The sequence below is a fragment of the Conger conger genome, chromosome 15 (genome assembly GCF_963514075.1).
Source record: "Conger conger chromosome 15, fConCon1.1, whole genome shotgun sequence".
Taxonomy (NCBI): Eukaryota; Metazoa; Chordata; class Actinopteri; order Anguilliformes; family Congridae; genus Conger; species Conger conger.
This window is the reverse complement of record NC_083774.1, coordinates 3,116,979-3,129,337: the sequence shown is the minus strand read 5'-3', so window position 1 is coordinate 3,129,337 and position 12,359 is coordinate 3,116,979. Positions and strand designations below refer to the sequence as shown.

The following is a 12,359-nucleotide window of genomic DNA, read 5'->3' as shown; positions in this document are numbered from 1 at the left end:
GCGTTATGTTTATGACATTTAAATTAAATTTCTCCGTACGGCTGCATAGTTAGGCTTCCCCTGCTTGATGCGGGGGGGGGTTCTTCCACGGGGCAGACAACTGAACAGGGCCTTTGTGTGTGCTGGCGGCGCGGGGCTCAGGCAGGTAGGGGGTGGGGGTTTTGGGGTGCTGACAGCTTGGGGGGGGGGGGGGGGGGCGCTGAGGGGCGAACAGTGAGTGAGCTGGTGTCAGTGTGGGGGTACCCTGCCTCCCCAGGGGGTTGGGCCAATGCCAGGGACAAGCCCGCTGTCAGAGGTCACATCCTCATGGGGGGGTGGGGGTCTGGGGGGGGGGGGGTCGATGGAGCGGGAGGTGGGAGGTGGGGGTTGAGTGGGGGTGGAGGGGTAAATTGGAAAAACAGATGCTGCTGGTATGTGGTACAGCTGTTAACCTTCTCCCCAAGCTGAGGAGACAGAGAGAGAGAGAGGAAGAGAGAGGGAGAGAAAGAGAGAGAGAGGGAGAGGGAGGGAGAGGGAGGGAGAGAGAAAGGGAGAGAGAGAGAAAGAGGGGGGGTAGGGGAGAGAGAGGGAGAGGGAGAGAGGGGTGGGAGAGAAAGGAAAGAGAGGGAGAGAGAAGGAGAGAGAGAAAGAGGGGGGTAGGAGAGAGAGGAAAGAGAGGGAGAGAGAAGGGGTGGGAGAGAGAGGAGAGAGAGGGAGAGAGAGGGAGAGGGGGGTGGGAGAGAGAGGAAAGAGAGGGAGAGAGAAGGGGTGGGAGAGAGAGGGAGAGAGTGGGAGAGGGGGGTGGGAGAGAGAGAGAGAGAGAGGGAGAGAGAGAAAGAGGGGGAGTAGGAGTGAGAGGAGAGAGGGAGAGAGAGGGAGGGAGAAAGAGAGAGGGAGAGGGAGGGAGAGGGAGGGAGAAAGAGAGAGAGGGAGAGGGAGGGAGAAAGAGAGAGGGGGAGAGGGAGAGGGAGGGAGAGGGAGGGAGAAAGAGAGAGGGAGAGAGGGAGAGAGAGAGAAACTGGATAGAGTTGGACAGAGTGCGGGAGTGGAGGCGAGCAGCAGCATTGAAGGGCAGGAGGTGAGGGAGCCTGACACACAGAGAGGCCTGGCCTCTGGGCGGCTCATCAACCATAATTCCCTAAATCTGCGGTCCCCCAAGGGGCGAGCGAGGCCCTGTCAGAGAGGCAGAGAGAAAGACTCCAGCACTTTCTGAATCACAGTAGACTTGTGTTTTTGCCAAATAATATCTAAAAGGATCACGCTAATCGGCCTACAAGTGGCAAAACTGATATATGGATAGGTCGAATATATATGTCGAATATATGTCCTTCACTGTTTATGAAAGCGTAGCTTTTCGTTTCAGGTCATTGTAACAAACAATAATATTCTCAGGCAATTCACAGACAGTAAATAAGGGTTAACCAACTTTGTGGTGAAGATCCATCAATGAAATCAAAAATATTTAAGTGGAACATTTACCTTTCTTTGTCTTTCTGTCTTATAGCGCCCCCTTGTGGACATTAGAGGGAAGGGACTTATAGCCTCCCACTGTATACATTCAATGGCAATGCAAGCATGCACACAGATATTAAAATATAATCAAATTTCTCTTCTTTTGGAATACAGAAGAACATTTAATATTTTGGTTAAGTTGACCAAGAGACCCAAGACATTTAGCATTTTAAGGTTAGTCTTGTATAAGCTATTGAACTATCTGTGCTGTAGTATTTAGGATGCAAATAATTTCAACCCAAACTGCTTTTCAGCAAAGGCCTAGGCCATTTTATTGCATTTTGTAAATAGTATGCTTTGAAATTGGGTCTCAGGCCAGGGTGAAAGTCACAGAAAGATTAGATTAAATCACTTTCACACTTACCACAGAAGAAGAAGGAGACACTTCTTCTGTGGTAATGTGACTGGGGGTTCTCCTCATTAGCGATGACACACACTGCTGGGGGAGCTCGACTAGCGGCCTGAGGCTGCAGGAAGTGAGCTGGCTCCACTTCACTCAGCAGGATCTGAGTCTGGGGGAGAGAGAGGGAGGGAGGGAGAGAGGGAGAGAGAGAGAGAGGGAGAGAGAGAGAGAAAGAGGGGGAGAGAGAGAGGGAGGGAGGGAGAGGAAGAGAAAGAGAGAGAGAGGGAGGGAGAGAGAGAGAGGGAGGGAGGGAGAGAGAGGGAGAGAGAGGGAGTTTTAAACACAAACACGTAACCGACGCACATCACACATTCATTAACAGCGTTGAGACGAGGGCCAGATTCATGGGGAAATGATAACCCCTGATATTCACACATTCATGGTTAGGGGATAAAGGCACTGAGAGTGGATCAGGGAAAGCAGTGTGTGAACCAGCCTGGGTCTTGGCTGTGTGTGTATGCGTGTGTGCGTGTGTGTGTGTGTGTGTGTGTGGGGGGGTGGGTCTCCTGGTTTTGAGCAGTTTCATTCCCTTAACCTTGTAGTCCTTCTCCCCCTGTTCCCCCCTCCCTCCGTCTCTCCCTCCCTCACTCACTCTCTCTCTCTCTCCACACACCCCGCCCCCCCCCCCCCACCCCCCCACTTCGACCTCTCTCTCCACTGAGCTGTCAGTCACAGGCAGAGGGAAGACGGCCGGTTCTAGTCTTTGATTCTCTCAATGCGAGACATGTGGACCCCCCCCCCCCCCCCCCCCCCCCCCCCTTCCAACAGCCCACAGCCCGAGGTAGTGGTTTCTACACAGAGTTCTCTCTAATTGGGAGCGTCTCTACCACCAATTGTTTCTTCATTGCGGAGACATCCTCTCATTTCCGTAGCTCAGATGCGGGTGACTCATCTGAACTTGGCGGAATATTGTAATATTAAGAGGCGTATTGTCCTGGAAGGGGGGGGGGGGGGGGGGGCGGCATCAAACATTGTTTCAATTTCCCTTCATCTAAATACGGAAAGGGGGGGGGGGGGCTGTGATCTCAGGGAGAATTCTGTGGCAGCGAGACAGGGGTGTTTATCACAGGAGATAACAGCTGCTGTCCATAGGGGAAACTTGGCAGAAGCATCAAAGCTTCATTCACAACCCACCTCTTCCCCTGCCCAATGCACACACACACACACACACACACGTGGACACACAGGCCCATGCACACACACACACACACACACACAGACATACACACATGCAGACAGACACACACACACACACACATACACACATGCAGACAGACACACACATACACACACATGCAGACACACAAACACACATGCATACAGACAGGCTCATGCACACACACACACACACACACACACACACACGTGGACACACAGGCTCATGCACACACACAGACACACACACACGTGGACACACAGGCTCATGCACACACACACACACACACACACACACACATGCAGACATACACACATGCAGACAGACACACACATACACACACATGCAGACACACAAACACACACACATGGACACACAGGCTCATGCACACACACACACACACACACACACACACACATGTGGATACACAGGCTCATGCACACACACACGTGGACACACAGGCTCATGCACACACACACACACACACACACACACACACATACACAGCCATGAACACGGGAGGCAAAAAGAGCAGAATGATCTGATGGGTCCGAGCCTCACAGACTGATGCCTTTGTTTCCCAGAGTGGGCATTTATCAGTGTCACATAGGAGTCCCACTCCTGTCTCTACAAAACAATGTCGCCAGGATCATTGAATTAAATCAACATTTTTTAAAAATATTGGAAGCACCAGTCAGTTAAATTTTGTTTTTCCAGGAAGTGTGGTCCAAATGGATGACTGAAATAAAGACAATGTTTAGCTTATTTCTGGTTCTATGATAGTAATTGTTGTCTGTTGTCTGCATTCCCCAATTACGTTTGTAATTCAGGGGTTTAACTGAATCTGGGCAAGAACATTGCAACCACGAGGACAGGCAGCCTGTTTTGGATTTATTTCTATTTCGGTGAATGTACATGAATTTAATTTAAATGGGCAACACACCGGACACATCATTCCAATAATCCACATTCAACAAAAATTCTGGTTTGGCTTCGCCTAAATGGGAATGCAAATTTCATTAACACAGGCTGAGAAGCCATTGCATTACCCTCCTATATCACAAACGTACTTCAGATGTGTGTGTGTGTGTGTGTGTGTGTGTGTGTTGGTTCATAAAGTTCACCACTGAAATCGAGGTGACGCCAGCACAATTCATTTTGATGTACAGTTAACTGAAAATAGGATTTGAATGCAGTTCAAACATGAGCATGGAGACGTGAGCCTGCTGCCCTCTTGTGGTAATGGCGCGAAACTTCATGAGAAACTTGATCATCGTCTGTTGTGGTTTCCATAGTAACCGATTTCCTGATACCTGTTGCAGGTGGTGGTTGGGCAGTCTGCAGCAGCAAACAAGCTAATCCAAGCTCTCGGCTGTTTTGATCGCCAGTGAAATTGACATGAATTCTTTAATTTCCAGGTAAGGTGTTGTTTTTTTATACTTATTTATTTTCTGATTCAAAATTATCAGGGCTAGATGCACAAATGTAACATAATAAAAAGGGTTTAGATATATCACTCAGAGTACAACACTGGTGCAGAAGAAATAGTTTGATCTCTGTTGTTGAATTGACTTAATTATATGCACATATTATAAATATTTATCATCAAAGGATTACTACTACAGAATATAGCTGCTCTTTCACTACAAGGGGTGAATTTGGAAATCATCTACCTTTATTTCTGTAGTTTGCTCATAATATATTCCATTGATGTTGTACGTTACCAGAATGTATTGTTCAACTGAAACCTAATATTCATAAAGGAGGTTTTTTTTCAAGTTTTTAGTCAAGTAAACGAGCAAAGCCACTAGAGCTCCTCAATACAGGGAGGTGAATGGCAGATCTCAATCTGAACTCATTTGCATATGAACAGGACCAGCAGCAGGTGAATATACGTATATTACATTATATACGTATATATATATATATATATATATATATATATTTATATATATACACGTATATCTGGGTTCCTGGGAGGCATATCATGAAGCTGACGTAGCTGAATAAGTTCTGGCTGTTTTTACTCCAGTCCATGTTTCAGTTTTGGAAGGGATCAGGTTTTCCTTGGTGAACTTATCTGGCTAAGTCAGCAATCCTGGAAAATGGCCAGAGGCTGCCATGCAAGGTGCCAATCAGCCAATCAGCTTGGCGGGAACAATTGGGGGTTCGGTGTATTGCTTAGGGACACCCAGGGCGGGGGATCGAACCAGCAACCTTTCAAACAACCACTCGTACCTAATTTTTTGGGACGGGCGCCGATTTCAGAGATTCGCAGATCAAGCTGATGGAGTCCACCGTGACCAACACGGAGAAGCACATGGGCCAGTTCTGCTCCATCCTGGCCGCCTACACCAGGAAGACGGCCAGGCTGAGGGACAAGGCTGACCTGCTGGTGCGGGAGCTCAGCGACTTCGCCAACACCGAGGAGCCAGAGCTGCGTGCCTGTCTGAAGAACCTGGCCGAGGACCTGGCCATGGTGCAGGACTACCGCCAGGCCGAGGTGAGGCTGGACTAGAACACTGAGACTGGACTAAAGAGGAGAGCCTGGACTAAAACACTGAGACTGGACTAAAGAGGAGAGCCTGGACTAAAACACTGAGACTGGACTAAAGAGGAGAGACTGGACTAAACATGTCAGTCTGGACTAAAGAGGCTGGACTAAAACAATGAGACTGGACTAAAGATGTGAGGCTGGACTAAAACACTGAGACTGGACTAAAGAGGAGAGCCTGGACTAAAACAATGAGACTGGACTAAAGAGGAGAGACTGGACTAAAACACTGAGACTGGACTAAAGAGGAGAGCCTGGACTAAAACAATGAGACTGGACTAAAGAGGAGAGGCTGGACTAAAACACTGAGACTGGACTAAAGAGGAGAGACTGGACTAAACATGTCAGTCTGGACTAAAGAGGCTGGACTAAAACAATGAGACTGGACTAAAGAGGTGAGGCTGGACTAAAACACTGAGACTGGACTAAAGAGGAGAGACTGGACTAAACATGTCAGTCTGGACTAAAGAGGCTGGACTAAAACAATAAGACTGGACTAAAGAGGTGAGGCTGGACTAAAACACTGAGACTGGACTAAAGAGATTAGACTGAACTAAAGACGTCAGTCTGGACAAAAGAGGCTGGACTAAAACAATGAGACTGGACTAAAGAGGTCAGACTGAACTAAAGAGATTAGACTGGACTAAAGAAGAGAGCTGACGCTCATTCTCATGTTAGCACACATGAATCTAAACTCCTCCATTTTGGCAGGTGGAGCGGTTAGAAACGAGAGTGGTCGCGCCCCTGAAAGCCTACGGGGACATCATCAAACACAAGCGTGTGAGTCGAACCGCCAAACAAACCAATCTTAACGAACAAATTCAGGTCATTTAATTTATAACAATATAAACTAGTCCTTATGAACTACGTATATCGGAATCATTTGCTGCTACGGTATGCCGTTGATCATGTTAATTGTGTATTTGAATATTAGGCAGATATAAAGAAATACAACGGTGAACGAAACAGGGAACTGAAAGAGGTGCAGAAGTTGGACAGAGTTCGGCTGAAGAATCCATCAGACAGGCAGGGCATTGTATCCTTCCAGTACATCGAATACATCGAATTCATCGAATAGGCCAGCGCTACTCAACTCCACGTCCTGCGGGCCTTGATAACAACTTTTGTCATTTTCTTTAAACTCATCAGAACGATTGTGGAAATAATGGTCCAATTTGGCAACTAGTTTTCATATTTTGGCAGCCGGGCCCATGCTAGACACTGTACTGCAATATTTTACTGTTTTAATACATCGGTTGGTTTTATGATTCCAGTGAAACTAATTACAACTGCTATAATATTTTTCGAATGCAAGTTTTCCTTAATTCTACATTCTCAGTCTCAGGTAACGTCTCATTACACTGCCATAGTAATGGAAATGTAAACAAAGAATACAAAGCCTGCAGTGATATTAACCACCATGGCCAGAAAGACATCTGGACAGCAATATTGGGTTCTGAAGACAAATGCGGCAGAGATAGCACCTCCATTTTCCTCTTTTATTAATATCGTGTGTGCTTTCATGACCAGACTCCCATTTTACTGAACACTAAGCAACATCTCCAGCATTATCTAAACATTCTGAAGTGCATTAGCAAATGTGTTTAAAGGACACATGGCAGCGAGCTATTCAATATCTTTCCTTTGATTATAGTGAACCAATACTAAGTAGAAGACAGGGATTTGCTTTAAGAGATTATTAAACATCAATGACCACCTTTATGCAAACAAGCCATTTAAATCCATTAATAATCCGCACATAATATTATTCACAAGAAGGCACACGGCATCAGAAACCCTGACCTCGGAATTATATGGTTTGATCTGCACTCCGAGTTGTTTTGAGATATTGAGCTTCAAAGCTTTCACATCCAAATACAGCAGAACTAAAATGCAGGGCAGTTCTTCATACTGTAGATCAAAACTACAGACACCCTAAAAGTACTCTGAATGTACACTGTCAAAATTATATCAAATTGCCCTATAAGCAACGTATTTTGTCAAAAATGTCAGTTGGAGCCGTATAATTCTAAGGTTCCCCAAATTGGTTGCTACAATTTGTAACTGGTTGACTCATTTCGATGTGTCTCCTCATAACTCAGAACAGGAAGTGCGTTGCCCGACTTTCCTCCGAAGCTCTAATCCTCATAACTCAGAACAGGAAGTGCGTTGCCCGACTTTCCTCTGAAGCTCTAATCCTCATAACTCATAACAGGAAGTGCGTTGCCCGACTTTCCTCTGAAGTTCTAATCCTCATAACTCATAACAGGAAGTGCGTTGCCCGACTTTCCTCTGAAGCTCTAATCCTCATAACTCATAACAGGAAGTGCGTTGCCCGACTTTCCTCTGAAGCTCTAATCCTCATAACTCATAACAGGAAGTGCGTTGCCCGACTTTCCTCTGAAGTTCTAATCCTCATAACTCATAACAGGAAGTGCGTTGCCCGACTTTCCTCTGAAGCTCTAATCCTCATAACTCATAACAGGAAGTGCGTTGCCCGACTTTCCTCTGAAGCTCTAATCCTCATAACTCATAACAGGAAGTGCGTTTCCCAGACTTTCCTCTGAAGCTCTCGGTCTCCCCGCAGGCCGAGTCTAACGCCCTGAAGGCTTCCACCAACATGAACCGGAGCTCACGACAGCTGGAGGAGACCATCATCGACCTCCAGAGGCAGAAACTGGAGGATGTGAAGGTCTGTAGTGCGGGTCCCGACTCCAGCAGGTGCCCGCTGAGGCCTGGGGATCTGCCCCCGTGCATAACCCTGACAACCCTGCTGAACAATCCGGATATGCCAGAATTACCAGCTTGAGAATTGAGCTGTTCGAGCTGGTCATAAACTGGTCTAGCTAGGGTATAAGCTGGTCAACCAGCTACTGCTGGGAGCTTGTCTGAGTTGACCTGCTACCAGCTGTTTCAACACCTAGCTTGAACTGTTTTTCTCAGCAGGGTAATGGATAGCTGGCTAATGTATATACTATAGAAGCTGGGAATACCTTACTTGAACCCCTCGCCATGAGGCTAAATGTTATGACAGATATTAGTCATAAAATCCACTGATAAAAGTATGACAGTTTTATGTCATTTGACATAACCTGACATCATGGGTTATGCCATCTTGTGACAGTGTTATGCCAGCCTTATAGCAAGGGGTGGTCCTTGTCCAAGCAATGGTCCTGTCCCGCCTGGACTATTGCAATTCTCTGCTGGCTGGCCTTCCAGCATCTGCCATCAGACCCCTACAAGTGATCCAGAATGCTGCAGCCCGTCTGGTATTCAATGTTCCCAGACATTCACATGTCACCCCCCTGCTCAGCAACCTCCACTGGCTGCCTGTTATGGCTCATATCAAATTTAAAACTTTGGTGCTCGCGTACCAGGCAGTTAAGGGATCAGCCCCTGTATATATTCAATCACTTATCAAGACCTATATACCAGCAAGACCCCTCCGTTCTGCCACTTCGTGCCGTCTGGCGCCTCCCCCTCGCCACACCTGCACTTCTCGCTCACGACTGCTGTCTGTCCTGGCCCCACGGTGGTGGAATGACCTCCCGGTGGATGTCAGAACGGCAGTCTCTCTGACCTCTTTCAAGCGCAGACTGAAGACTCATCTCTTCAGGCTACACCTTTCCCTCCCGAACTCACCACCATGATTAGCCTGATATATGCCATAGACTGTAATGGCACTTATATAGTTGTATAGATATTGTTGTTTTTTGTATTAGCTATTGTATTGTTGTATTCTAGCTGCCAACTGTGGTATGCTAGTTTGGAAGTTGATGTTTTCTTCAAGGGTTCCAATTATATCTGTATGTTTACACTAGGACTCGGAACTGTACGGTCCTCTCAGGACCTCGTCGCACTTGTACTTGTGTTTAATCTGCACTTCGTTGTACGTCGCTCTGGATAAGAGCGTCTGCTAAATGCCATGTAATGAAATGTAATGTAATGGGTTCCAGTAAAGTGTTACCTAAAAGTATCTATACCTAATGCACAGATAAAACATGTGATTTAGCCCTTTAAAGGGATATTTCACTTACAAAACAAATAATTTGGTGGCGCTAACGCCATTTTATCACCATAAAGTGAATACATTACATTACATTATTGGCATTTGGCAGACGCTCTTATCCAGAGCGACGTACAACAAAGTGCATACCCATAACCAGGGCTAAGTGCGCTGAAAGACCCTAGAGGGAAGTACCATTTCAACTGCTACCCGTACAACAAAGATAAGGACCAGGGCCTATTTTTTATTTTTTATTTTTTAAATTTTTTTATTTTTAAACAACAAATAAACAAACAACAAAGCAAAAGTGACCAAACTTAACTATCCAAATACTGCTTACCTAGCCAACTAAAAATACCGAAACACTACGTTAATCACAGAGACAACAATTAAGGTTCACAGGGAGGTAGGCAGGGATGGGGAGAGGTGCTGCTTGAAGAGGTGCGTCTTCAGTTTGCGCTTGAAGGTGGGGAGAGTTTGTACAGTTCTGACCTCAACGGGGAGTTCGTTCCACCACCGTGGACCCAGAACAGACAGTGAGCGTGAGGTGGAGGTTCGGAGAGGGGGAGGTGCCAAGCGGCCTGTGGAGGCTGAACGAAGAGGTCTGGCAGGGGTGTAGGGTCTGATGATTTTTTGTAGGTAAGCTGGGGAAGACCCCTTAACTGCTTGGAAGGCTAGCACCAATGTTTTGAATTTGATGCGAGCCATGACAGGCAGCCAGTGGAGGGAAGTAAGCAGGGGGGTGACGTGTGAGTATTTGGGAAGGTTACTCATTGAATACTAGCAATGAGTTTACTATCACTACCAGTAAATGAAAGCAATGGAGTTACATTACATGACATCAATGGCATTTGGCAGATGAGTTAGAAATGGCATAGAAATGTAAAAAAGCATTCCAAAAAAAGCCTACTCTTCAAAAGGGTTCAGTAATTTGTTTCTTGTTCCAGAGAACGTTCTCAGACTTCTTAACCGTGGAGATGGTCTTCCATGCGAAGGCCCTGGAGGTTTACTCAAGCACTTTCCAGAACCTGGAATGTCTGGACATTGAAAAGGACCTGGAGGTAAACGTGGGGAAAGTGTTCGCAGTATAAATACGGGCGATTAAAGTATGAAAGCTCTGCTCCGCTTCGGCTCACCAGCAGACGGTCACCGGCTCTCCTCTCTCCCGCCGTTGCAGATGTTCTCCATGCGGTTCCAGGTGTACGATAACGGCGCGGAAAATCAGACCCTGCAGAGCGTTCGTTTCAACTCGTCCCTGCCCAGATACCCCAGCCCCAGCCCCACCCACACCCCCACCCCCTCCTCCCTGAGGCAACACACGATAGAACACCCCCGCAAGGTGAGTTCAGGAACCGCTGCACTGCCAAATATCTCTGTGTGACCTAGAGCGGTGTAGCCACAGTAAGATACGCACAGCCGTTGGGCCCTTGAGTAAGGCCCTTAACCCTGCATTGCTCCAGGGGAGGATTGTCTCCTGCTTAGTCTAATCAACTGTACGTCGCTCTGGATAAGATCGTCTGCCAAAATGCCAATAATGTAATGTAATGTAGTGCAGAGGTGTCCAATCTTATACTAAAAGGGCCGGCGTGGGTGCAGGTTTTTGTTTTCACCCAGCAGTAACACACCTAACTAATCGTAACTAATCGTGGTCTTTAATTAAGACCTTGAGGAGTAGAATCAGCTGTCTTAGACCTGCACACACACCGGCCCTTTCTGGATAAGATTGGACACCCCTGACCTAGTGGCCGAGGTACTTGACTGGGACCCGGACGGTTGATGGTTCAAGTCCCTGTACCCACAGTGAGATCCGCACAGCTGTTGGGCCCTTCAGCAAGGCCCTTAACCCCGCATTGTCCCAAGGTGGATTATCCCCCTGCTTTGTCTAATCAATTGTAAGTCTCTTTACAAGTCGCTAACAAATTATTTCTTTATTTACATGGTTTAATCCACAGAAATCTTCACTGAATTATAGGAAAGCAAATGTAAAAAAACAAAAAAAAACAAAGTTTTGAACTGAACTGATTAAGATTAAGTTTGCAGTGCAGTTATTTGACCTTCTGGCAGATACTGCTCTCTTGAGAACCTTTTGATCTTTAGGAATAAAATAAGTGTGCAGTATACCTACGTACAGTATATCAGGCTATGCTGGTTTTTTGTTTTCTGAATATCAGCAACCGATTCAAACCCAATAAACCAGGTAATGTCCTCATTAAGGCGAGTTAATTGATCAATTTACGCAGCTAATTGCACAGTTAAGAGCCGAGTAACAAAACCCAGCAGATCCTGCTGCTCTCCAGGACCAGGAGTGACCTCTGACCCCGCCTCTCCTCTGCAGGCTCGCAGCAGCGGAACCCTGCGCAGACAGCAGGAGGTGGACGAGGAAGAGGAGGAGGAGGAAGAGGAAGAGTACGAATCAGACGAAGAGGAGAAAGAGCACGAACTGAGGAGCACGAGGGAGTCCTACGCTGCTGAGTACGTCAGAGCCCGGAGACACAGGAAGTGACAGCCACTTCCTGCGGGCGATAAACGAGCGCACAGGGGGGAGTGTGGGAAGATATTAGGACAGGGTTAGTTTTGCGGGGAGAGCAGTTTGCCCTCCGTCACGCCTCAAAGCAGATCTTAAAAGGCCCACACACGCGTTTCTGAGCTTTTCACAGCATCCTGGAGCTTTCCGTTTGCGTTCCATGCCGATCCAAGTCAAACAATTCCAATGTTGGTAAAAAGTGTGCATATTCTAGGGTTCAACTGC

General features: G+C 46.9%; 1 protein-coding gene across 1 annotated transcript; it reads left to right on the top strand.

The window, feature by feature from the left end:
• The first annotated feature begins 4,448 nt into the window (after positions 1-4,448).
• Positions 4,449-12,113, top strand: LOC133111865 (CBY1-interacting BAR domain-containing protein 2-like). The gene is made up of 9 exons (XM_061222494.1): positions 4,449-4,468; positions 5,319-5,553; positions 6,316-6,384; positions 6,539-6,640; positions 6,944-6,949; positions 8,192-8,296; positions 10,558-10,671; positions 10,788-10,949; positions 11,946-12,113. The coding sequence occupies exons 1-9, from the start codon at positions 4,449-4,451 to the stop codon at positions 12,111-12,113; spliced, it is 981 nt and encodes a 326-aa protein (XP_061078478.1).
• The last annotated feature ends 246 nt before the right edge of the window (positions 12,114-12,359 follow it).

What these genes read in the sequence shown, in the direction of transcription:
- LOC133111865 (XM_061222494.1), top strand. Translation starts at nt 4,449, where the DNA reads ATGAATTCTTTAATTTCCAG. An exon ending in ACATTGAAAAGGACCTGGAG is followed by an intron (nt 10,672 to 10,787) that starts GTAAACGTGGGG and finishes CCGCCGTTGCAG; the next exon opens with ATGTTCTCCATGCGGTTCCA. An exon ending in CGATAGAACACCCCCGCAAG is followed by an intron (nt 10,950 to 11,945) that starts GTGAGTTCAGGA and finishes TCTCCTCTGCAG; the next exon opens with GCTCGCAGCAGCGGAACCCT.